General features: G+C 52.7%; 2 protein-coding genes across 4 annotated transcripts in view; one reads left to right on the top strand and one right to left on the bottom strand.

The window, feature by feature from the left end:
* NSD2 (nuclear receptor binding SET domain protein 2) overlaps positions 1 to 4,287 on the top strand; it is a 99,271-nt gene extending 94,984 nt beyond the window's left edge. For both annotated transcript variants that reach the window (XM_044267938.1, XM_044267937.1), the window contains exon 22: positions 737 to 4,287. In XM_044267938.1, coding sequence (XP_044123873.1) covers positions 737 to 1,008 — 272 coding nt within the window. In that variant the 3' untranslated portion in view covers positions 1,009 to 4,287. The remainder of the gene's footprint in view (positions 1 to 736) is intronic.
* Positions 4,288 to 4,734: 447 nt separating this feature from the next.
* Positions 4,735 to 24,331, bottom strand: NELFA (negative elongation factor complex member A). 2 transcript variants are annotated; one of them, XM_044267940.1, is made up of 11 exons: positions 24,056 to 24,331; positions 12,504 to 12,675; positions 10,985 to 11,146; positions 9,811 to 9,900; positions 8,220 to 8,350; positions 8,056 to 8,125; positions 7,657 to 7,745; positions 6,792 to 6,903; positions 5,829 to 6,106; positions 5,621 to 5,720; positions 4,735 to 5,490 (listed from the first exon to the last, which is right to left on the bottom strand). In XM_044267940.1, exons 1-11 carry the CDS (start codon positions 24,263 to 24,265, stop codon positions 5,252 to 5,254), a joined length of 1,653 nt encoding a protein of 550 aa, XP_044123875.1. In that variant the 5' UTR covers positions 24,266 to 24,331; the 3' UTR covers positions 4,735 to 5,251. The 2 variants fall into 2 exon arrangements, with proteins under 2 accessions (XP_044123875.1, XP_044123876.1); XM_044267941.1 differs by having other exon boundaries at positions 4,735 to 5,474.
* Positions 24,332 to 24,996: the final 665 nt, after the last annotated feature.

Below are 24,996 nucleotides of genomic sequence, written 5' to 3'. Positions count from 1 at the left end.
GGAGGAGGGTCTAACAGCGGCCTCTGCCTTGCACTTTCAGCCTCGTTTCAGAGAGATTACAGGTGCCTGTGTGAAAATATTGACTGGGATCTTAGAAGAAAAACAGGCTCTTAGCCAGAGAAACTGAAGTTATAATTAGAAAAGTTCCACATGTTTAAGTATAAAAGAAAAGCATGGGGTTGCCTGGGTGGCTCAGTTGGTTGAGCGACTGCCTTCGGCTCAGGTCATGATCCCAGGGTCCCGCTCAGCAGGGAGTCTCCTTCTCTCTCTGACCCTATCCCTTCTCTACTCCCTCCGATCCTCTCCCTTCTCATGCTCTGTCTCGCAAATAAATAAAATCTTTTAAAAAATTAAAAGAAAAAAAAGAGAAAAGCATGATTTCATAGGCAAATGGGAGAGAAACCTATTTGCTGGAGGTGTGATAGTGACCCCTACACACGAGTGCCAGAAGGACCATGGGTCCAGGCCACAGCAAGGTCACAGAAGCTGGCCACACGTGTGCAGAGTGGCAGCCTAGGATTCGGGGATGTGGGTGCCCTCTGTCAGGCCTGCCTGCCAGACCTGTGAGTGCCCACTTTCCGTTCGCTCTACATTTTCACAGCTCCATAGGAAGCAGTGTCTTGTCTTACTCTGTGTTTGTCTCACCAGACAGTTTTAAAATTGGTTTCCAACCATGAAGATGTTAGACGTTGTTAGGGTTCCGTCGCTTCTGCTAATTTGTTGTGTTTCATTGCAGGAAAGTGGGAATGCCCTTGGCATCATTGTGACGTGTGTGGCAAACCTTCCACTTTGTTTTGCCACTTTTGCCCCAATTCGTTTTGCAAGGAACACCAGGAGGGGACGGCCTTCAGCTCCACCCAGGATGGGCGGTCGTGCTGCTGTGAGCATGACTTGGGGGCAGAGTCGGCTCGAAGTGCCAAGACTGAGAAACCCTTTCCAGAACCCACCAAGTCCAAGGGGAAAAGGAAGAAAAGAAGGTGCTGGCGGAGGGTCACAGAAGGCAAATAGCGCCAGGCGGCGGCTTGGCCAGATCCAGGGGTAGAGGGCCACGAGGGGGACTGGCCCAGAGGACCCAGCTTGAAGCCGCTACGCCAGCTGCGTAGGCCTCCTGGGGGGGGGGGAGCGCCTGTCCACCACTGAGCCATCCTCAGCAGCGCCCGCTGCATCTGCACTGATGACCCATCTGAGCCGCGAGGTTCAGAAGGTTCCCGGACAAACAAGCCTTACTACACAGCATTACAGCTACACTTGAATTTCTGAGAATGTCAAGGTCTCCTCCCACTCTATTTTTGTAGGTTAAAGTTATAATTGAAAATTAATTGGCATATGAAATGTTTTTATCTCACCCAAAACGTAGAGAGTAGTATTTTTCTAAAGGCTCACTATTATCTCTTTGATCTTAACAATGTTACTTGGCCTGCTTACCTGTCTTCATCACTCAGGAGAGACCAGGGTGGGGCCTGGGCGAGGACTCAGACCCTGGATTCCCTGGAAACCATGACTTTGATCATTATTTTGCTCTTATGAAACAGCTGTATGATTTTTTTTTTTATACTAATGTGAAATTTTTCCTCAAAATGCTTCTTTTCCATCCTAGTGAGAAGCCGGCCCCAGGAGCGGTGATAGTGACATAGTGTGTGTGTCAGGTGCCCCTGTAGTTCATTCCAATGCGCATCTGGACTGAGTGTGGGGTCTGTGCCGCCTGGCCTTTCCCGACCGGGCCTGTCTCCTAAACGTACCCGGTTCTTACCAATGTTTAGGGGAAGACTTTGTATATTTTTTCATTTGGCTTTTCTTTACCAGTTTCTGGCTTTTATTCTCAATATATTTTTGCTAAACTTGTTTCACAAATTAACGCCGACTGAAATGTGTATTTACTGGTGCGGCCCCGAGTTGTCTCAGCAAAAGGCACACCACTCGGTAGGGGTGTAGCCCCGTGGTGAGTTTGTGTAAAGTGAGGAGTTCGTGGAGATGGCTCTGTAGGAGCTCTGTTCCGCCCTGTGGCACCGCAGGTGACTGTCGGGAGCAGGGCAGGTGCTCCCCACCCCGGGGACCCAGTGCACACGGGAGACATGCATTTCCGATAAAATGTTCTTTCACGGTCTGAGGAGAGACCCAGGGTTTAGAGCTAATTACTGCCATTGAGTCACACTTGTGGGTCTGTTCATAGGAAACGTGCTCAGCCAGGACACTGTGGAAAAACGCTTGCGCTGGGGCTCCGGGCCTGCATGGCCAGCACAGCAGCAGGCGGGCGTCTGCCCCGAGTTCCCCCGGGAGATGGCCACTAACTCTCACTCAGTAGAAGGTCCAGCCCCGAAAAGTGAGAAGCTGCTGGGAATACAAAGTTGGCTTTTCTTTTGAAGTTCCTCTTGAAGCACCCTGAGGATGGGGGCCTGCAGTCTCTGTGCACTGCTCGCAATGGGAGGGGACTGTTCAGCAGCAGATGCTTTTTCTGGCTCTTTCTTCTTAAGATAACCTAAGGAGGACATGTATCGTGCAGAGACATGCACACAGCCCTTCCTGAAAACAACTCCTGAGGTCTCCTGCTCCTTCCTTTTGTCATCTCTGCATTGTACAGTTGCGGGATGTCCTTGAACCCAGATCCCTGTTCACTGCTTCTCTGTGGTTCTGTGACACAAGCTCTTGGGTGCGGTGCTCTCTGCCAGGCTCTGAGCACAGGGAAGAATCTGCTGCTGGTGAGGCTCCCTGGTGTCTGCAGGTCCCCCCAGCACTAAGAGCAGGGTTTTACCAACTGTGGCCGTCCCTTTGGCACCTCTCCTTACTGCCATCCTGGAGAAAGGAGCCATACACGGCGACCCAGGAGACATGGGAGCTTGGTCATCAGCTGACTCCTACATGTGGCTCAGGTGGCCTCTGGAAATGCACTTGCTTTGGTAAGACACGGGGACTAGTGTGTGTGGGGGGGTTCCTTTTAGAACTCTAATTTTTCTCAAATCATCCTAAGAAAATACTGGATTGATTATAGATTTATGCTCATTCCCAGAACAACCTGGAAGGTTCCAGTGACAGGCCCAGAGGTGCTCCTCCACTCATGGGCTCTGGGCCAGGGCCTGAGGCTATGGGGGCCTCTCTTCAGAGCCTAGGGCCTGGGGTGCAGGTCACATGCCTCACTTGTCCTTTCCCACCAGTGAAGGGGCTTCTGCATTAGTCAGACCATCAGACTGGGCTTGCAGTGCACTTTGGGAAGCAGATTAACTTATTTTTGGATTTGATGGGAGTAAAATCTTGTGATTTTTGAGTCACTTTGATATTTTCAAATTCTACAATCTTTCTGAAGGAAATACTGGAAAAATTTTAAATATGGTTATCCTCTTTCCAAAAACTGTTGAACTAATGAGCAAATAACACTAACTTTGAAAATCTCTAGAAAACTGGTTTATGAATCTGAGTACAAGGCTTCCTGTGGGGGCTGATGCGCTCAACTGAGCCTGAGGGAGAGCTCAATTGGGGGGAGTCGTTCTTTCTGAGTATCCCCTTTAAGTCCTTTGTCATGAACGTGAAGCAGAAACAAAATGAAAATTGCCCCAACATCTCCTGATTCCCCAGCATCAGGAATGGCTGGCACTGCAGCCCTGGCAGGTGAGGTCACGCCAGCACGTTTCCGGGGGTGGGGCCCAGGGACGTGTCCACCCTGGCACTCATGACATGCGACCACTATGGGGAATCGAGTGTGGCACCCATAGCATGTGGGAGACTGTCTGCCCTGTCCCACGAGGAACTGCATGCAACACCCCACCTCCCAGGCCTCCCACATGCTCAGGTCCACGCCTCAGATGCCTCTCAAGTTCTGATCCTGCCGTACAAACCACAGGGGGTACAGTGCCCACCTTCCAGAACTACCGTATTTCCAGGAATTACAGATAAGCCTGTTTGATGAAAATGAACACAAATGACTGTTGCCAAATTCTTGATCCTCCGAACAGCAGTGTTGGGCGTTAGTCACTAGAGTGAATTGCTGTCATGGGCGTCATGGTGTCCGCCATACCCTGTTGAGATGTGAAATGCCCTGTCAGAAATTACACACGAACTGAAGTGTGCCTGTCGGTGTTCGCTGGTTCCTACACGATGAGGTCAGGCTCCTTTCAGGAACACTCGGCGCTCTCACCGGTCTGCACAGACTTAAAAACTTGAAATTCCTTCTGGGGGGTAACAGACTGAACTGTAGACGTGAGAACTGCCAGTCAGGGGAAAATAGCATTTAAAGTGGCACGTTGTGTTTGAAAAACTGTATATGAGTATTTTTGTATTAAAAATTTTTTTAAAGGCTTTCTTTCTTGAACTTATTTTATATGGGATGCATTTTGAAGTTTGGGGCTTTCCCCCACTTTTCTAGTTCCTTTAGCATCTGTCACAGCCCCAACACTGCCCCCTATCCTCCTACTGCCATCTGGCTCTCAACTTGCCACGGAGAGGCTGATGGGGTCTCCGGAGGTACAGCCAATACCAGACACAATAAGCGGGGCTCTCCTTTTATGGGGTAAATAAATTACCACAAATCGCTATCAAAGGTGACACGGTCAGGAGAGGAGCTGCTGACTCTTCTCAGCTCCTGGCCCTCCATCTTATCCGACAGAGAGCCTCTGGCTGTGGCTGTGTTGGCGGGTGGTGGGGGTTGACCGTCCTGCTGCCCCCTCCCCCCTGCCAACCCCCACCCCGAGCAGGCTGCAGCCCTGGAGCAGGGAGAACAAGCTGGCCTGAAACATGGCGCGGGGCTTTCTTTAGAAAAGCTATACTTTAATTACTCAGATTGTACAATGAAAACAGGAACCAGAAGACTGGTCTCAGTGCTCACAACCGTACAAAAGACAAATACAAAACCTGCACGTAGCGCGTGTGGCCCGGCATCCCCCGCTCTGGGTACGTGGCAGGCCGTCCCCACCCCATTCTCAACTACACTGGGCCTCACTTTGGTCACCTCAACCTTGTGGGGCAGAGAGAGCATCACGCTAGCAAGGAAGAGCCCTCCCTCATGGTCCATGGAATTTAAGAAAAAAAAAAAAAAAAAAAAAGATAAAAGTCTAACAGGCAGAGCTGTTGCTAAAATTAGGAAGTTATAACTTTTTTGGTTAACTTTAACATTCAAAAATGTAATATTGAATCCAAAAAAGTATCTGAAATCACACAAAAGGTAACCCACATTAAAATTTAAAAAATAAGTCCACAACACCCCCAAGAAATGAACCTAAAAGCTTCCATGGGCTGGGGCTTGGCAGTAGTTGCCGGCCGTCCCTCAGAGCCCCACGATGAAGGTGGGTGTGCGGGGGGCCTCTAGGACACGTTGGCCATGGGCTTGTACTTCTTGAAGCGTGTCCACTGGCCCGTGGCGTAGTTCATCTCGAACACGGTGTCCACCAGCATTGTGGTGCTCCCCTGGCCATCTGACTTGGGCAGGTCCTCTGTGTGCTCGCTCAGCTTGATCTGGATCACGTCGCCCTGCTCCTGGCATGGGTTCTCTGTGGAGGGCAGGGGCTGCTGGGCGGGGGGGGGGCACAGGGCGGGGGGGCACAGGGCGGGGGGAGAGGGAGAGGGAGTCCACCCTCCCACCACAGTGCCCTCGTCCCTCCTCCCCCACCCCATGGGGCCAGCCGTGCCCACCCACCTCGGGAGCCAGCCATGAAGCCCAGGATGAGGGCCTTCTCAGGCCGCGTGACTTTGTTGGCTGTTTTGAACATCTCCTGTGCGGCGAACATCTGCTCCCTCTGCGAGCAGGGAGAGAGGGCTGTGGGTCCGTGGGCACTCCCGGCACCCTCACCCGCACCCAAACCACCTTCCCAGTGACTCTTGCCCAGCACCTAGAGCACACGTACCGTGAGGGACAGGTTCTTCTTGGGCTGCTGCTGGGCAGGGGGCTGGGTCTGCGGGGCCACCATGGCCACTGGAGGTGTCTGGGCGGCCGGGGTGACAGCTGGGGGTGTGGTGGGCGTCAGGGGGGAGGTGGGCGTTGAAGGCGCAGAGGCGGCAGGGCTCGGGCCGCTGTTGTACATGGGGGCCCTCTGCTTGAACTGTGCTGGCAGCGCGGGGCTGGGAGTGCTGGGCTCCTCAGGCGGCCGGCTGGCCTGCAGACCTGCTTCCCGAGAGGACGGTGCTGCGAACAGAGTGAGGTATGCTGGAGAGCCGGCAGGCAGAGCCAGGGTCCCCCCTCACCTTGGGAAGGGGGTTAGATTCTTTTCCACCTCCCCGGCCCCAACTACTTGACCCTGCTCACCCAGAGACCTCGGCTCCGGGTCCCCACAGTGGAAGCCGGAAACCCCCACCTTGGAGCCAAAGGTCTCTGGCTTTCCAGACCGGCACGGGGAGATGTGCAGGCCCTGGGAAGATAGGCAGGCCGCCGCCTCAGGTCCCAAGAGCCTGCTGGACCCCGCGGCCCCCTCTGGCTACTTGTGCTCCCAGTACACACTCCTGGCAGGCCAAGCCAAGTCCAGCAGAACAGGAGCTCCAGAGTTGAGGCCATTACCCTGGGTCCACCTTTCCTTCTGAAATCCTGGGACCAGAGAGGACCCCTGGGCCCTGAGGCAGTCAGCTAGGCCTCCCGGACCCCACCCCCAGCAGAAAGCTCCTACTGTGCTGTGTGCACAGAGGCCACCACCTGTGTGCCCCCAGCAAGGGTAGAGCAGGTGGGAACTTTGAGTTCATTCCCGGAAACTCATGCTGGCAGGTCAGCACCAGCAACAGCTCGAGGAGAACACAGCATGGATGTTCTGGAAGCCCCATGCCAGCTGCTGCTGTGTCCCATCCAAGTCAGGGGGTGGGCACCCCAGTGGGGAGCTCACCTGCCGGAGTCTCAGAGCTGGGGACGTAGGACGAGGCCGGGACTGCGCTGGGTGTGGCAGGCAGGTAGCTTGTGGAGGGCAGCGCGGGTTCACTGTTCAAGGACCCAAGTTTCTGGAACACAGAGTTTACAGTCGTTCCTGGACTGGCTCCACCGTGAACCTCCACACCCAACCCTGCGGCAGGACTGCGGGTTCCACTCTCCTCAAGCCTGGGCTGCCCCCCCTGCGGCTTAGGGAGCTTCCCAAACCAGCTGCCTCTGAGGAGAGGTCGTTCGAGGTCTCTTCTTACCAGAAAAGCAAATGATAGAGGGAAGACTCCCTCGTACGAAATGAGAAAACAGCCTAGCAACAGGAAGAAACTAAGCCATTACCCAGAAGCCACCCTGGCCTCGGGGCCTTTCTCCAGCCCCTGCCTGTGGCCCTGAACCCACGAGCTGCACGTGTACAGTCTGTGTGGACGAGACTCCGGGCGGCAGGCTGTGTTTGGCCACTGATCTCCACCATGGCAGGCAGGCCTCACACCCCACACACAGGCTTAACGGCCAGTGCCCGCCCACCCTCACACCTGCAAGGCCAGCACTGCCCTCCCCAGCAGGCAGAGGGGAAACCAAGGCACAGCAGTGAGTAGACTCGCCAAGGAGCCCCCCAGAGAGCACACGCACTATACATGCACTCAGCCTTCATGTGATGCCCACGTCAGGGCCTCTGGCCAGTGCGCCCTCCTGCACCCTCACCCGCACACACATACACATTCCACATGGGGCAGGTGGTGTGGGGAACCACTGGAACAAAAGGGAGCACACACGGTGGCCGTGGGAGGAGCCAGGGGACAGGTGGGCAGCTGGGGAGGGTGCTGCAGCCCCACCTGTGTGGACACCAGGCCAGCTGCATAATCCGGGGTGGCGTTCTCCACGATGGTCTCCTCCTTGGCTGGCTTTTCCACCACCTCCGCATCTGTCAACAAAGCAGAGTCCTTGCCAGTGTCCCCACCGGCACAGTACCCTGCGAGCCAGCCTAGCAGGCCCCTGGGGTGTCGGCCGAGCATGCGTTTCACACCCAGTCTCTGGGCAAAGAACGCAGGAAGCCCATTTGCGACATGGGTACCAGGTGTGGTCATGGCACGCTGGTTACGGTCAACCTTGGTGAGCCGTACAAGCCACCAGGGATACGAGGAACTCTGGCCTCCAGGAGAAACCAAAGAGGGACCAGTTGGGAGGCGTGGCCCCAATCCGCCCAGACCCCGCAGGGAGCCCCATGTCCATACCCAGCGTCTTCCTCCTCCTCTTCGCCTCCCGGCCAGCACCCACCATATCTAGCTCAGAGATGTCGAGCAGCTGCCAAGACAGACAGAAGCCCGCCCTTAACGGCCACCGGAGGGACGCTGGGCCACTCTGGTGAGGCCATGGAGGCCCGTGGGGAAGTGCCCACCTTCACACCCCTCTCCTTCCGCAGAGGAGTCCTCGAAGGCGGGATGGGGGTCCGGTTCCCGGCAGGGCTGAAGACACTGGGGGTGGTGGGGCTTCGGAAGGGTGCCTGCTTCGGGATGCCTTTGAGTGGGGCTGTGGAGAGGACAGCACCCGTCAGTGGCTGCCTGGGCCGGGGCTGCCCTGCAGGCTGGACTCTGGGGGCTGGCTTATCTCCTGTCTCTTCCACCCTTTTCTACAAAAACCTGCACACTATATAGGAGGGAGGCACTTGGCTGCCTACTTCACGGGCCTGGTGCATTCCTCACTCCCAGCGAGCCTGTCAGATGCTCAGCAGGTGTGACCCCAATTCCCACGGACTGGCTATGTCTCTGAGGGTGGGTGGAGGTGACCCCACAGGGCACCTGCGACCCCGGGCCTTAGGGAGTGAAGGCTTCCCCTCCAGGTACTCAAGCACTCAGGTGTCGAGTCAAAGAGCCAGGCCACAGGAAGTGATGACATCTAGGCATTTCTGCCAAAAACCACCAACAGAAACAAAGCTGTCACACCTCCAGCCGTCTGCCCGAACACGCCGAGCCTTTCGACAGCCCAGACAGATGGGACTCTCAGCCTAGCTTCCTTCCTGCACCTCTCGGTGATCAGACCTGTTCTCGGCTAGACTCCCAGTGCCCCACCCTCCCCCTGAGTCTGGTCCCCAGTCTATCACAACAAAGTCGCCTGACACACAGTGATGGTGCCTCCGGAACAGGGCCTGTTCCCGTCCCTGGGCATCTGGCGCCTCCCCACTCCTGCCTCCAGACCCACGCTCAGATCTCACACCATGACGCAGGACCAGGGGACACGTGGCCCCCTCCCAGCACCATGAGCAGGACCAGAGAAGCATGTTGGACCTTGAACTGGATGCTGTGTCAAAGGCATAGTGACCATGCCACTGGCCTCAGGATACCTCACTGGGGTGGGGCCTACAGAAGGGGACCCCACCCCTGAGGCGTCCGTTTGGGCTCCAACAGGTGCACAACATTTTGTTCTCAGGTAACCCAGCTTCCCAGCTGTCCGGTCGGTCCTAGGCCGGGAAAATGGCCGTTGTGCCCTCTTGCCCTTTGGGTTTTCTGTCCAGTGCCTTCTGGGGGCCAAGCCCCAGGGCAACTGGTTTTCTCCTCACAACATCTATTCCACTAACGTGCAGGGCTGTTTCTACCCCAGAGGAGGGAGGTGCAGCCCAAGAACACGCCTTAGGGACACCCGCTACCCTGGGCACTTCACTCTCCACCTGCAGCCCCCCCCCCCACCCCCACACAGAGCAGCACTGGGCTTGCTGGAGCAAGCCAGAAGCCAGCATTTCCCCCAAATTCTAGTCTGGCTGCTCTTGGCACGTTCACACGTAACCTTCCAGGTCCTTCTGCAAACAGGAAACCTTAACTCAAGCCTGAGTGCTCTCATCTCCTGTGTCCTGTCACCACCATGCCTCAAGGCACCTTCAGGGTCCACGCAGATCTCGACACTTAAGTGCCACTGCGACAAGGAGAGAGCATGTCTCTGAGGTCAAGCCCCTTCTGACAAGCAACGGCAAGCCCGGGGGTGCAGCGCCGCCTTACTTGTGGTGTCCATCTTCCGGAGCAGGCCCCGGCCTTTGGCATGGAAGGGCACCCCTGCGCTCCTCTTCAGCTGCTGGGCTGTCTCAGTGGCTGTAAGGAGGGTTGCGTTAGATCAGGCCCGTGCCCTTGACTGTGGAGGCACGATGCCCCCGTGACTCCACCTCCCAAAGAAGTCAGATCTGGAAGAGTTCCTACAAACATAGGGCTTTCTCTTCCTAAGCAAGCATTCCCACATTCCCCAAGCAGCCCCACCCCACTTCCAATGTCCTGTTTTCTGCTGAGAAAACCCTACTGTCAAGGAAGTAGAGCCAGGGGCAGAAAGACTTGCACTCCCAAGGGGCCTTCTGTCTCCCCAACGGGTGGAAGGAGGCCCTATGGGTATGGCGGGGCGTCCTCACAGCACCCGGTAAGGCGTGCTGTTTCTCCTCACAGATGTGTGAACACAAGGAAGGAAACGAGACTTTCCTGAGATGGCTTGGCAGGGAAGGGGAAGGTGAAATGCGAGGCCAGGGCCACTGGTGGGTGTGGGTCGTGGGGGAGCACTGGGGCCTGAACCCTTGCCACGCCCTGCTGGCTCTGTGAGGCCACAGAGCAGCCCTGGACCCAGGACACCAGGTTCTTGGCAGTCGGGGCATTTATGTACATGGTTAATACCAAGTCCCTGACTGCTCAGAAGAAAAGTGAACTAAAATCTGTTTTGCAATTTGGCTGAAAGAATCCATTTTCTTGCCTTTTTTTCTGGCAAATATCGTCAACACACATTTTATACACTGCTAGTTGAGGAAACATTAAGTAAAATGGCCAAACATCTCTAAGGCCAAAGGGGCATCACCTGCAACTCCAGAAATGAGGGAGGCCCAGCCTTTCCAAAGGCCCTCATGAGGCCACCTTTCCTGCTGCCCACGTGGCGCGGTTTGTAGGTTTCATTTTGTAACAAAGACTACAGACACTTTAACCCCCAAACCCTCAAGTTTCTAAAGCAGACTTTAGAACACAGTTTAGCAGAGCAATAAATAAATTTCCAAAAAAACCACTAAACGCTGCACTTTGCGTGGGCAGCCGTCTTGCACAGTTTGGGCGTCGTCGGGCCTGGAGGAGCTCCAGCGAGCAAGCCCTGAGGAGGACACTGTGTGAACTGAGCCAGTGGGTCCCTCCAAGAGCGGGGGGAACTCACATTTCTGCAGCAGCTCTGCCCTCAGCGTGGCGCTCTTTGGCTTCCTCTTCAACTGGAAGTGTTTCACCGGGGGCGTGAGAGGCCCGGCGAGGGTGGTCAGGGCGCTTTTGTTCAGGTACCGGCACTCCAGGGGCAGCATGGCGGACGCCTCACACTCGTTCACTGCTCGTTCCAGAACCAACATGACGTATTAGCAGCCGCATCCCCTCCCACGCGCCACAGCTGGCACACGGCTCACGTGAAAATGTGAACCCACGTGCAGTCTCCTGTTTATGGTCCTGGATCTTCTGCTTGCTTTTCAAAACAGAAAACAAGGGCACGGACTCCCCGGAGGCTCCACCCCACACCGTCACCCAGCAGTCAAGGCCGCCAGTGCAACTAGGGGTCAGACGCATGGCCCAACCGGCCGGCCCAGCCTGGCCCACCTGCCTCTCAGCAGCACAACCATTTCTGGAGGGTGCTGTGAGCGTCCCGAGGGCATTGGAAGTACCAGGACACACCCCTAGCAGTAGGAAGGGAAAGTGTGCTGTGGTCCCAGCCAGCAGCCTCCCCCATCCCTGCTGAAGCCTGGCCCTCAGAAGCAGCACCCAGGCAGCTACTGGCTCTGGGTGCTCACTCAGCAGTCAGAGCTCAGGAGAAACCCTGGGGGAGGGAGCTTGAACCCAGCCCCCACTCTTCCTGCACCTCCATCCCCTCATGGTACTCCCTGTAGGACCAGGTCCCCCAGGAGCCAAGGAGCGCCCCCCACCAGGAGCTGAAGACACAGGAGCCCTTCCCACCCAGAGAAGTCACCAAGTAGACACGGACCTCACCTGCACCCTGGGCAAGCTAAGCACTGGGACAGAGACCTGTGGGGCTGGCTTCCTGGTGCTCCTGCAGCATCCATGGGGTGTGTGGGCCATTGAAATCAAAACTGACAGAGCGGTCACTTTGGAGGGGAGAGGGGGTGTTGGGCCCACCTGCAGGGGGCGGGCCGGCCACTGGCCTTGCAGTAGCACGAGTCCCATCTCTAAGGGCACACCAGATCCAGCTCTCTCGAGGAGAGGAACCAGGGGAGGACCAGCCTGCCGCTTCCGCTACAGTCCTGATCGTTGGCCAGTATTTCCTAAATGGTTTCAGCTCCCCTTGAGAACAAGTGAACTGGTAATATCTTCACCATATGTTTCTGAGCATCTACTCTGTGCCAGGGAATGATCTAGGCTCTGGAGTTGCGACCTGAAGGGGCAGAGCCCATGGCCTTAAGGAGCTGAGCAGGGAGAGGGCGCGCATGACCATGAAAGTGGTCACGGATCTCAGATACGGCAAGCATGGTGAGCAGCAGCAGCCTGCAGACTGCCCCACGCTTGTTTTGCAAAGACTCTGTCCTGGTACGAAGCTGGGGGCCAGTGTCTAGGGTGGACCATGTACACGGTACGCAAGCACACAATGCAACACTCCAGATGCCAAATTCACTTCAGCAAAGAGGTTTAAAGGAAGACCTGTCTCCCTGTCTCCCAGCAGAAAACACACACACACATACCCTTTTCTCTAAGTTCTCCTAAAATGTCTTGAACGTTGGGATTCTGCTCTTCGAGGTCAAGGTTAAGTGAGCCTGTGTCGGGAAAGGACTTCAGGATGTCAGCTACCATGAGAACCCAGGGGTCCGAGTCCAGGGTAGCCAGCTGGATAATCTCTGCCAGGGCGCCCCTCATCTGCCAAGAAAGGAGAGACGGTAGTCCTGAGGGGGGCCCCCCAAGAGATGCCGCCCCTCCCGGGACTCCCCCACCCCCGCAACTGACACGTGCCAGCGCCTTGCTCAGGACTGCAGGACGGAGCTGGGCAGAAGCCAGTGTGCATGCACCTTTGTTTTTAAACAGAGGGGCCTTGCTTGCACCCCGCTGTAGCTTCTGTGGGCATAAAACAGTGTCCACACTCTACAGCAATGGCCTCCACACTCGTCCCATCCTTGTGGGGGCCTGTGGGCTCGCCCTCCTCTGTGCCCTCCACCCCATGGCCCTCCCTCTGACCCGGGCGGCCACTGCCTCTGGCAGGGCACGATGCCCGCCTGCACTGCTGCCCGTACACTGGGCCCTGGGGCGGCCGCCTCTCCCTGCAGCCTCCGAGGTGGCTCCCAGTGGCATCCAGGCCCCTCAGCTGCCCGCAGAGCAGGAGACCGGAATGCTGTCCAAAGACAAGCACGTGCCTCCCTTGAGCACACATTACCCAGAACCTCCACCAGGCCACCAACACCCCTGCTTAGGAGACCTACTGGTGGGGCCCCATGGTGATGGGGAGACCAGCCCCCAGTCCCGATAGAGCAGTATGGATGCAGGCAGCCTCGCTATGCTCAGCAGGGCGAGGGCCCAGGAAGGGACAGAAGGCGGCATGGGGCTCCTGCTGCCTGGCTCCCACCCCTGCATTTGTGCTGGCCCCTGGAATGGCCAGGGCAGAGGCCCTGATGGAGCTCCTTTCCATCCCTCAGACGTGAGACTCATTGAGACTTGACACTCCTGGCCTGATGGAGTCCCCTAACCCAAACACGCCTCTGGTCCCACCCACCAGGGCAGAAGCCTCCTGGCCCCCTCACCCAGGACTGGGCACCAGCAAAGGGGTTCTAAAAGGCCATCTCTTGAAAGATGCAGAAATATGTTCTTTTCATGGCAAAAACTGTAAACATTTATTTTTTAACATTTGTGGTGGGGGGCTTTTTGTTAGATAATGGCCCCATCCACCACCTTCCCTCTTTTCTTTAGCTGAGCTAAAAGTTCTGTTCTACATCAAAAACAAAAGGCACAAAATGAAAATTTAAACAATTATCGACTGTCCCTTACTACAAAAAATTAAGAATAAGAACATCTCAGGCAACTGAAGTTATATATAAGATGATCATTCCTATCTAAACGTGTCTGCAATGGCTCAGTAAGATGGTGGGCTCCCCCATCCCTCAGTGATCAGCCCCAAAGCACTGAGAACAGGAAACACATTGTGTGAGCAAAGTCCTGAGCACCCACACTCGCAGATGACAACGCCAGGAGGGGAGAGGCCACAAAGGTGATGTCCACACCTCACAGGGAGACCAGGATCAAAAACATGGGTGACGGTCAATGCTGGCCCAGGGGCCAGGAGACTGGAGCCCTCTGGACACACAGCTGGGCCTGTGGCCCCGGAAGCCAGGCTGGCGCTTCCTCGAGGAGACGAGCCTGGAGACCAGCCAGCTACGGCAGATTGCGTGGGGGAGCGGAAAGAACGAGGCCACCACATGCGTCTCAATATGGAAGCCTCCCAAAACGAGATGCACAGCCGACTTGACCCCTCTAATAATCTACCCTTCCTAGAGACCCCGAGTCTCTCCGGAGAGCCAAGTGAGGTGGGGCTTCAAGGGACAGACACAAGCAAAAGAAGACCTGGTCTCAAAGTGCTCTCAAGTGAGCACGAGATGAATAGAGAACCCATGAAAAGCCTATGTGTTCATGAAAGCCTAGTGTTCTCAGCTGAACTGTACTCCTCCAAAAAGATATGCCAGAACCTCATAACAAGACTGTGTTCAGAAATAGGGCCTTTCCAGGTGGGCAAGTTACGATGAAGCTGTTGGGATAGGTCCTATCCACCATGACCAGTGTCCTTACCAAGAAGGGAAATCTGGACACAGAACCAGATACTCATGAAGAAAGACAAGGTGAGCAGTGCCCCCACCAGCTGCCAAACACCAGTGGAAACCACAGCAGGTTAGAAGAGACCACCCAGAGCCTTGTGACAGAGTGTTTCGGTTGTCCTAGGCTACTTAGTTTGTGATACTGTTCCAGCAGCCCCAGCAAACTAGTACAACAACCAGGAGACCAAATGGATGAGATTTTAAAAAAAAATTTTTTTTTAAAGATTTTTATTTATTTGGCAGAGAGGCAGAGAGGCAGGTGGGGGGTGGGGTGGGGTGGGAAGCAGGTTCCCTGCTGAGCAGAGAGCCCAATGAGGAGGTTGATCCCAGGACCCTGAGATCATGACCTGAGCTGAAAACAGAGGCTTAACCCAATGGGCCACCCCGGTGCCCCAAGATTTTTTTTGTTGTTGTTATTTTTAAGATTTTATTTATTTATTTGAGAGAGAGAGAGCATGAGAAGTGGGAGGGTCAGAGGGAGAAGCAGACTTCCTGCTGAGCAGGGAGCCCAATGAGGGACTCGATCCCGGGACTCCTGGATCTTGACCTGAGCCAAAGGCAGTCACCTAACCTATTGAGCCACCTAGGCGTCCCAAGATTTTTTTTTTTTTTAATTTTATTTATTTATTTGACGGACAGAGATCACAAGTAGACAGAGAAGTAGGCAGAGAGAGAGGGGGAACCAGGCTACCCGCTGAGCAGAGAGCCTGATGCAGGGCTCGATCCCAGGATCCTGGGATCATGACCCAAGCTGAAGACAGAGGCTTTAATCCACTGAACCACCCAGGTGCCCCCAAATGGATGAGATTTTATAAAAATGTTTAAAAAAAGAAAGAAAAAAGAAAAAAGGCAGGGAGCTTAAAACCAGAAAGACTACTGTTACAACCTGAGTGTGGGTCCCCCTCAATCTAGAAGCTAAGACTCTAACCCCCATGAGGTGGGAGTGGGAGGTGGAAAGGTCCTGAGGGCAGGACCTCCGCAGCGGAGGTGGTGCCCACAAAGAAGAGGGATCCTGTGAGCACACAGACACGAGACACTTAATTAGCCAGCACCTAAACTTTGCACTTCCCAGCATCCGAATTCTAAGAAAATAAATGTCTGCTGTTTAAACCATCCAGCTGACAATATTTTATAACAGCAGTCTAGGACACTTTTAGATTAAAATCTTCGACAAGAACCCTCCCTTCAGCCACGTTCTCATGGTAGGCTTTCACGGGGGCTTCTGCGGGGAGACAGATGCCTGATGAAGTAAGGAGCTTCCAGTTCTTGCCAAGAGGGCAACCTGGCACGGGCTACTGGAACATCGCATGCCCTCACGCATGCGTGTGCACATTTGTATACACGTGCGTGTGTGCACACACACCCCTCCCCCAATCTACGAGAAAGAGTTGGCCTGCATTTAAGCGCATGGCTGGGGACAGACCCCAGACTCAGAGGAAAACAAAACTGGCTTCCAATCTCACAGCATGTCTGAAGGTGCACTCCTGATGCATTACAGACCCATCAGTGAATGGGAGGGCTACAAAGTGAAAAGAAATCAAAGAGGCACATCTAATGACTTCTTAAAACTTCAAAAGCACAAACCATAAATCAAAAATTTATTACTGTGTGTTAAAATGAAAGATTCTGTTCAGCAAAGGGCAAATGAAAAAGTTGACAGGTAACAGAATGGCAGATGTAATCTGTAGTGTTTGCTCAAAACCAGCAGTGTTTACCATCCCAAATACAGAGTCCCTCCAAATCAACAAGATGGCAACCCCAATGGAAACAGAGACAGATACTATTTTAAGATTTTGTTTATTTATTTGACAGAGAGAGAGAGAGAGAGAGAACACAAGCCAGGGGGCAGTATGCAGAGGGGGAAACAGGCTCCCCACTGAGCAGAGAGCCCAAAGCGGGGCTCAATCCCAGGACCTTGGGATCATGACTTGAGCCAAAGGCAGACGCTTCACCGACTGAGCCACCCAGATGACCCAAAGGCATTTGCTATTAACAGGCAATGGACAAGGCAGAAATTTGAGAAGGCAGTGAACACAGGGACAGCTGCCTCAAATGAACACAAGGCAGCACTTTTCAACCATCTGATCCACAAAAACAGGAAAGTGGAGGGAAGGAGAAAAAAGAGGGGGAAGGAGAATGTAAATGTCATCAAGCACTGCAGGTGGGGGTGTGGACAAGACAATCTCACCACTGAAGCAAATATGTCCTATGACCCAACATGTCCACCCCTGGGCACAGATTCCACAGAAATCCTCGCAGTGGCCCGCGGGGAAGGAGTGGCACTGCTAGTCATACCTAGCCTGGAGGCAGCTGTCACCCTGAGCTGGAGGGGGCCGTGCACAGGGACACCAAGCATGGGGGCCCAGCGGGCTGAGTCTGCCCAGCTGAGTCTGCCCAGCTCTCTGTGAAGGACCTGACAGTGACCACTTCAGGGCTTGTGGGCCATGTCAAAAAAACAAAAACAAAAACAAAAACCCCAAAGAACCAGAATGACACAACTTTGAGCAACCCTTTTACTAACGTGCAAGCGTTCTTAGCTCACACACCTTACGAACAGGTCACGGCCAGTTTGCCAACTCCTGGAGGAGATGAAGAGCAACATGGATGAATCTTAAAAATAATGTTTTGTTTAAAAACTCTGACTGAAGTACATAAGACAATATATTTATATCAATTAAAAGCAATATGCTCTGAAAGATGGGAACAGATACTTTACCAAAGATTTGCAATGCGAGACTGACAAAAGACGCTCAGTGTCACTAGTGACTATGGAAACACAAACAATACAGTAGACTGTATTCTCTGACAAGCACTCAATACAGCTAGAATTCACTCACAAAAATGTAACTAAAATCTCTCCCTCTCCAATGTACAGAAACTAAGAAACAATTCTAAACCACACAGGATCAGTGAATATATCATCATAGAAATTAGGAAATACTGTGACTTACTAATGAAAATGCTATTTATCAAAACTTGCGGGATACAGCTAATGTTGGGATTAGAAGAAAATGTATGGCTTTACACATATATTTTAGGGAAAAAAAAGCTGAAAAATGAGGTCTGCATCCAACCTAAAAGATTAAAAAAGAACAAAATAAAAAAGAAAGTAGAAGGAAGAAAAAAATGAAAGTCCGAAAAAGGAGTGAAACAGGAAACAAATACATAACGTGACACAGAATATCAATAAAGCCAAAAGTTGGTACTTTGAAGTCTTAGAAAATTGAAAATATCTGGTTAGATGAATCAAGAAAAAGAAAAATGAGGGAAAAATGAAAAAGGGAAGATTACTGCATATGCTTCTCATATTAAAAAAATAAAGAGATATGGGACGCCTGGGTGGCTCAGTTGGTTGGACGACTGCCTTCGGCTCAGGTCATGATCCCGGAGTCCCGGGATTGAGTCCCGCATCGGGCTCCCAGCTCCATGGGGAGTCCGCTTAGCTCTCTGACCTTCTCCTCGCTCGTGCTCTCGCTCACTGTCTCTCTCTCAAATAAATAAATAAAAATCTTAAAAAAAAAAAAAGAGATATTAACCACTTTATGCTAATAAATTTGAAGTTTTAGTAGAAATGGCTGATCCTTTAAAAAAATATGTAACATTTGACCTTTACTTAAGAAGACTATAGAGGCGCCTGCATGGTTCAGTGGATTAAGACTCTGCCTTCAGCTCAGGTCATGATCTCAGGGTCCTGGGATGAAGCCCCGCATTGGTCTCCCTGCTCAGCAGGGATCTGGCTTCCATCTCTCTCTTTCTGCCTACCTCTCTGCCTACTTGTGATCTGTCAAATAAATAAATAAATAAAATATTAAAAAAAACAAAACAAAACAAAAATAAAGAAGACTATAAAACCCAGGTGGCTCAGTCGTTAAGCGTCTGCCTTTGGTTCAGGTTATGATCCCGGGAAACTGGAGAGCTCCCTCTCCCACTCCTCCTGCTTGTGTTCCCTTTCTTGCTGTGTCTCTCTCTGTCAAATAACTAAATCTTAAAAAAAAAAAAAAAAAAAAGACTATAAAACCAAAAATCAAAACTCAAAAATCCTCCCACAGAGAAAATCCAGGTCCCCCATATGGTTTTATTACTAAATTCTACCAAATATTTAGGAAGTAATAATTTGATTATTAAACTTTCCAAAGAAAAGGAAAACAGAAGATACACTACAATCCTTTGTATAAGGGTAGCATAACTTCATACCAAAAATCTAACAAGACAATATGGAAAAGGAAAATCAGAGGGGCACCTCGGTGGCACAGTCAGTTAAGCACCCTACTCCTGGTTTTGGCTCAGATCATGATCTCACGGTCACAAAATGAACTCCCACAATGGGCTCTGTGCTCAGCACAGAGTCCGTTGGAGATTCTCTCTTCCTCTTTGCCCGTCCTAGTCATGCTCTCTCTCTCTCTAAAACAAAGAAATCTTAAAAAAAAAAAGGTAAAATTAGAGGTAAATCTCACCTATGAACATAAATACAAAATTCCTACACAAACTATCAAGACAACATAATCCAACAAAATAAAATGGCTACATTGGGGGCACCTAAGTGGCACAGCTTATTGAGGGTCTGATTCTTAGTTTCAGCTCAGGTCATGATCTTGGGGTCTTGGGATCAAGTCCCACGTTGGGCTCCACACTCAGCACAGAGTTGGCTTCAAACTGTCTCTCCCTCTGCCCTTCCCACCCTCTCTCACAAGTGTGCTCACACACACTCTCTCTCAAGTAAGTATTAAAATAAAATGACTAAATTAGGTTTGTACCTCAGGGATGCAAAGTTGGTTTACAATTAATGCTATTCTATAAATATGGGGAATTACGCATCAAGGGATATTTTAACCATCTGTTAAAACTCAAAACCCATTCATGTTCATACTACTAGGATGGCTACATCAAAAAGACAGGATAACAAAGGATGGGAAAGATGGGAGAAACCAGAAAACTCAAACATCGCTGCTGGTATCAGCTGTGAAGAAGCTGAAGCCACCGTGGAAGACAGGCGGCAAGACCTCAAGACAGAAGTAACACAAGCCAAGCTGTTCTTCCCTGAGGCCTATGCCTGAGAACCAAAACCCAGTGTCCACACTGGAAATACAGGTCTATACACACTTCTCGTGAACTTTCACAGCAGCAGTATTCGTAAGAGTCAAAAAGTGTATACAACCCAAATATCTATTAACTGACAAATACTTGAGGAATAAAATGTGGTCTATCAATGCAGTGGAGGATAAGTCAGTTATAAAAAATAAGTAGAAACAGACTATATCAGTGAACCCCAAAAGTATTACACTAAGTCAAAGAAGCCAGTCACAAGGACCACATATTGTATGATTCCATTCACACGAAATGTCCAAAATAGATAAATCCTCAGACACAGAAAGCAGATCAGTGGTCACCTCAGGCTGGGGAAGGTGGGGATAGTGGTGGAGGGGGAGACTGCTAATAGCTTATTTGGGGGCTGATGAAAATGTTCTAAAATTGACTAAGATGATGGTTACACAACTCTGAACATACTAAAAAACACATTTCAAATGAGTGAAATTATATCTCAATAGAACTCTTAAGAAAACTCATTCATGATTACAAAAATTCATGATTAAAAAAAAATTTAGGAGGCGGGCACCTGGGTGGCTCAGTCGGTGAAGTGTCTGCCTTCAGCTCAGGTTACAATTCCCTGGTTGTAGGATGGAATCCCAAGTCTGGCTCCCTCTCTGCAGGGAGTCTGCTTCTCCCTCTACCCTGCCACTCCCTCTGCTCGTGCTCTCTGTGTCAAAGTGACAAATGAATTAAAAAAAAAAAAATCTAAAAAAAAGAAAAAGATTAAAAAATAAATAATGTATAAAAAAAATCTAGAAATAGAAAAGCATTTCCTTAACCAGATAAATCTATCTACCAAAAATAACAGTAAACATAATATTTATCATCAAAATAATCAAAGTTCTCATTGTGCAATCAGAAAAAAGACAACGTATTGGAGGGGTCCTGGTGAGTGCAGTGTAAGGCAAGAAAAAGAAATAAAAAGTAGGGGGCAGGGGCTCCTGCATGGCTCAGTTGGTTAAGCAACTGCCTTCAGCTCAGGTCATGATCCTGGAGTCCTGAGATCGAGTCCCACATCAGGCTCCCAGCTCCATGGGGAGTCTGCATCTCCCTCTGATCTTCTCCTGGCTCATGCTGTCTCTCACTGTCTCTCTCTCAAACAAACAAATAAAATCTTTTAAAATTTTTAAAAAATAATAAATAAAAAAAGTAGGGGGAGCCTGGGTGGCTCAGCAGGTTAGGTCTCTGCCTTCCGTTCAGGTCCATGATCTCAGGGTCCTGGGATTGAGCCCTGCATAAGGCTCTCTTCTCGGCGGGCAGCCTGCTTCCCACCACCTCTCTCTGCCAGCCTCTCTGCCTACTTGTGATCTCTCTCTCTGTCAAATAAATAAATAAAATCTTAGAAAAAAAAGTAATGGGAAAGATACTAGTAAGTACACAAAAAAATAGTCAACAGAAAAATTAGTGCAATTAGTAAGCTATTCTACAGATTCATCTAAAAAATTAAATTTGAACAGATACCATTTACAACAGCATGAAAATGTGAAATATCTAATAACGCATCTAACAGAAAATGGAAGACCTCTATAAAGAAAATCGTAAAACTTTATAACAAATATTAAAGGAAAACTAAATAGAGAGGTATGCCCATATTCATAAATTATCAGATACAATATTAAGATGATTTCACCCCAGAATGCAGTATAAATTCAACTCAGTCTAAATGAAAATCCCAACATTATGTATGTGTAACCTGAGAAGTGAAAGTTAAATATATACACAAGTAGAAACAACTCAGAACAGCCAAAGACACTCCTGAAGAATGAAGTGGGGGAGGGGCTGCTGTGAGCTGCCCAGACTTCAGTATACAGTGGCAACAACAGGATTTAGAGGGTTATCTGCACAGTGACATGAGAGCCTGAAGGAACCCAGTAGAGCCCAGGCACAGACCCACAGAAGTGACAGCAGTTTCAATAAATGGGGCCGGACTAACTGGACATCCATGTGGAAAAGGAAACTGGACTCCCAGCTTCACACAATTATCAAGGCCAGGCGGCCTGAAGAATGTGAAAGGTGAACAGAGCTGCTCCAACAAGACAGCAGAAACGCCCTCCCATTAGGCCTCAACAAGACAAGCTCAGTCCCGTCACAGAAGAAGGCAAGACTGCCAGCAGCTGGTCCCAGCTGAGAGCATCTGCACCTCCAAAGGTTCTGTGAAAAAGCCTGCGTGAGGCTTAAAACTAACAATCGCTATAAAATATATAACTGAAAAAGGACTGTCAACTGACGTTTATATCTATATAGATATATGTGTTTATGTTTTTAAAAAGAAAAAAAACTGTCAGAAAAAAAACCCACAAAACATGTGAAGAGGTAACTCACAGAAAATCAGTGAATAAATACATGAAAGGGTGCTCAACCATATTACTATTAAAGCAGATACGAATAAAAATCAACCAATGTGGAGAAAGTACTTAATACTGTACTGCGTATTTGAAAGTTGCTAAGAAAGTAAGTCTTGGAGCACCTGGGTGGCTCAGTCGTTAAATGTCTGCCTTCAGCTCAGGTCATGATCCCAGGGTCCTGGGATTGAGCCTTGAATCAGGTTCCCTGCTCTGCAGGAGCCTGCTTCTCCGTCTCTCACTTCCCCTGCTTGTACTCCCTCTCTTGCTGTGTCTCTCTCTGTCAAATAAATAAAAACTCAAAGAAAAAAAAAAGGCAGTAAGTCTTGAAAGTTCTCGTGCCAAGGGAAAAAAATTTCTGCATGTATGGTAGACAGCAGTTTCATAGGCACTGATCATAGGCAATACATGCAAGCCCCATTATCGTTATGTTGCATGCCTGAAGGTAACATAACATTGTATGTTCATTAATTCTCAATTTAAAAAAATGCAGGGGCACCTAGGTGCGACCAACTCTTGGTTTTGCTCCAATCCTGATCGAGGATCCTGTGGTGGAGCCCCAAGAGGGGCCTCCTGCTTAGTGGGGAGTCTGTTTCTCCTCTACCCCTTCCCCTCCTCACGTGCTTGCTCCGTAAGAAGTAAGTAAATCTTTTAAAAAGTGGCTCAGTCGTTAAGTGTCTGCCTTGGGCTCAGGTCATGATCCCAGGAGGGATGGAGCCCCGCATCAGGCTCCCTGCTTGGTGGGAGGCCTGCTTCTCCGTCTCTCACTCCCCCTGCTTGTGTTCCCTCTCTCGCTGTCTCTTTCTCTGTCAAATAAATAGATAAAAATCTTAAAAAAAAAAAAAAATCTTAAAATGGTGCAGTTACTCTGGGAAAGAACAAGAGAACCCCACCAAACACCTTCAGGCACCCAGCAGGCGGGCAAGTGTGGGGGAGAGCCCCTTTGGAAAACACCAGGCACAGTGCCGTGATCCCACAACCCCAGACAAGTACGTGCTTACTAACTCCCAAATGCGAGTCCACAAGCCACCGTCTCCCTAGGACAAGACAGGCGGCACCCGGAGCCAAAGCCGCGGCGTGAACGCGCCCCTCGGGCACGCGCGCAGCAGGCACCTCCCCGCCAGCCCCGCCAGCCCTGCAGACCCGCACCTGTGCGCTGGCTCCACCAGCAGCCACGAAGGTACAGACCGCAGCCGCGTCCTCCGACAACCGCAGCGGCACCACGTTAGCCGGCGCCGGCTTCGGTATTTTGAAACCTAGTTCACCTCGCGCGAAAACCGACACAGCGTGCCGTTTCGGAAAAACAAGACCGGTCTCACACCCACGCCCTTGAGCGACGTGGAGCACCCGTACGCGGGAAGAACCCTAAGATTTGTGAACAAGCGCCCTGAACGAGCGGCTGTTCGTGAGGTGCCCGGGACAGAACCGGGAGCCCGCCGCCCTCCGCGGCCCGGATCCCGGTTGCGGGGGGAACCCACGTCCTCCGGCGGCTTCCCAGCCTCCCCTCCCAGCCGGTGGGCTCCAGCTCCTCCCCTCCAGCACCCCCGGGGCCGGGAGGCCGGGGCCTGTGGGGCCGGCGGTCGGGAGACAGGCCTGACCGGGGCGGGAGAGAGGGGGAGGCGTGAGGGTCGAGGAACGAGGGTCCCGGGGCCCGAATGAGGGTCCGTGGGCAGGGGGCGTGAGGGTCGGGGACGAGGGTCCCGGGGCGGTGAGGGTCCGTGGGCAGGGGGGCTTGAGAGTCGGGCATGAGGGTCTCGGGGCGGGAATAAGCGTCCGTGGGCAGGGGGGCGTGCGGGTAGGGGAGGGCGTGAGGGTCGGGGACGAGGGTCTCGGGGCGGGAATGAGGGTCCGTGGGCAGGGGGGCGTGAGGATCGCGGGGTTCCGGGTGACCGTGAAGGTCCGGGGGAGGGCTGGAAGGGGTAAGAAGTAAAGTCGGAGAGAAGGGGGCAGGGCCCGGGTCTAGGGTCCCTGGAAAGGGCGGCCCCGCGTTCCCACCGCCGTTCGCCTCACCTCGTCCACGGTGCGGCGCGGGAGGTGCAGCGTCCCGAGCAGCAGTTTGAGCTTCACGGCCGAGGAGAGGCCGTGGAAGCAGAGGCGGATGTTGTCGATGACCGCGGCGGTGAGGAGGGACGCGATGCTGGGCGGCGCCCACAGCTCGTCCGTGGCCCCCAGCTTGTTGTGCAGCCACAGGCCCGTGTCGCTCTCCCGCATGGACGCCATTTTGGGGGGAGAAAGCCGGGCGCCGCCGAGCCGGCATCTTATGAAGACACCTACGCGGCCGCGGCGAGGACCCCCAACATGGCGGCGCCCGCGGGGCGGCCGCGGTGACGTCTCCTGGGGGCGGGGCCTCGGCGAGGCGGTCCGCGGCGGCGCCGAGGAGGGCTCGCGGGTCGCCGTAACGCAGCATGGCGGCGCCCGCGGCCTGCTCTTCGGCGGCTGGGGGAGATGACGTCAGGAGAGGGGCGTCGCGCGCCTGTGGCGGAAGAGCGCATGGTCGGGGGACGGGGCTTCGAGGCGGAGCGCACTTGCGGGGTTGGCCCGTGCAGCGAGACGCCCGCCCGGCAGCCGGTGCTGTCTGGTCCCCGTGCGGACCAGGCGTCCAATGTGGCCCGGAGGCGGGCTCCCAGGCAGGGTCCCAGGAGCATGGCCCAGGCCTCCTCGCCCCCCCGCTGAAGGAGCATCCTGCGCGCTGGCGGTGCGGAAGGAAGGTTTCCAAGGGCCACAGGACGCGTAGGACGGTCCGCCGGGGGCTGCCCGGGGCGCTCGCATGCCCTCGGGTGAGGGGTGCCCTGTGCTCGCTGCCGTCCCAGAGGCCTGAATGGGCTCTGCGGCCCAGAGGGAGTGGGCGGTGTACGGTAGTGAGGATGGTGCACAGAGGCCGCTGGGCGGCGGGGGCTTGGCTGGACTCCGGTCCCCGGTGCTGCTGTGTTTGCTGGTGCCCGCAGCTGCCC

The sequence above is a fragment of the Neovison vison genome, chromosome 11, assembly GCF_020171115.1.
Source record: "Neovison vison isolate M4711 chromosome 11, ASM_NN_V1, whole genome shotgun sequence".
NCBI classification, from domain to species: Eukaryota; Metazoa; Chordata; class Mammalia; order Carnivora; family Mustelidae; genus Neogale; species Neogale vison.
This window is presented reverse-complemented; position numbering and strand designations above follow the sequence as displayed.

Excerpts from the sequence above, each read along its gene's own strand:
- NELFA (XM_044267940.1), bottom strand. The coding sequence starts at position 24,265 with ATGGCGTCCATGCGGGAGAGCGACACGGGCCTGTGGCTGCACAACAAG. Across the intron at positions 7,746-8,055 it reads GAGGAGGAGGAAGACGCTGG|ATGCGGAGGTGGTGGAAAAG; the intron begins GTATGGACATGG and ends CTTTGTTGACAG. Across the intron at positions 6,107-6,791 it reads CAGCTCTGAGACTCCGGCAG|CACCGTCCTCTCGGGAAGCA; the intron begins GTGAGCTCCCCA and ends CTCTGTTCGCAG.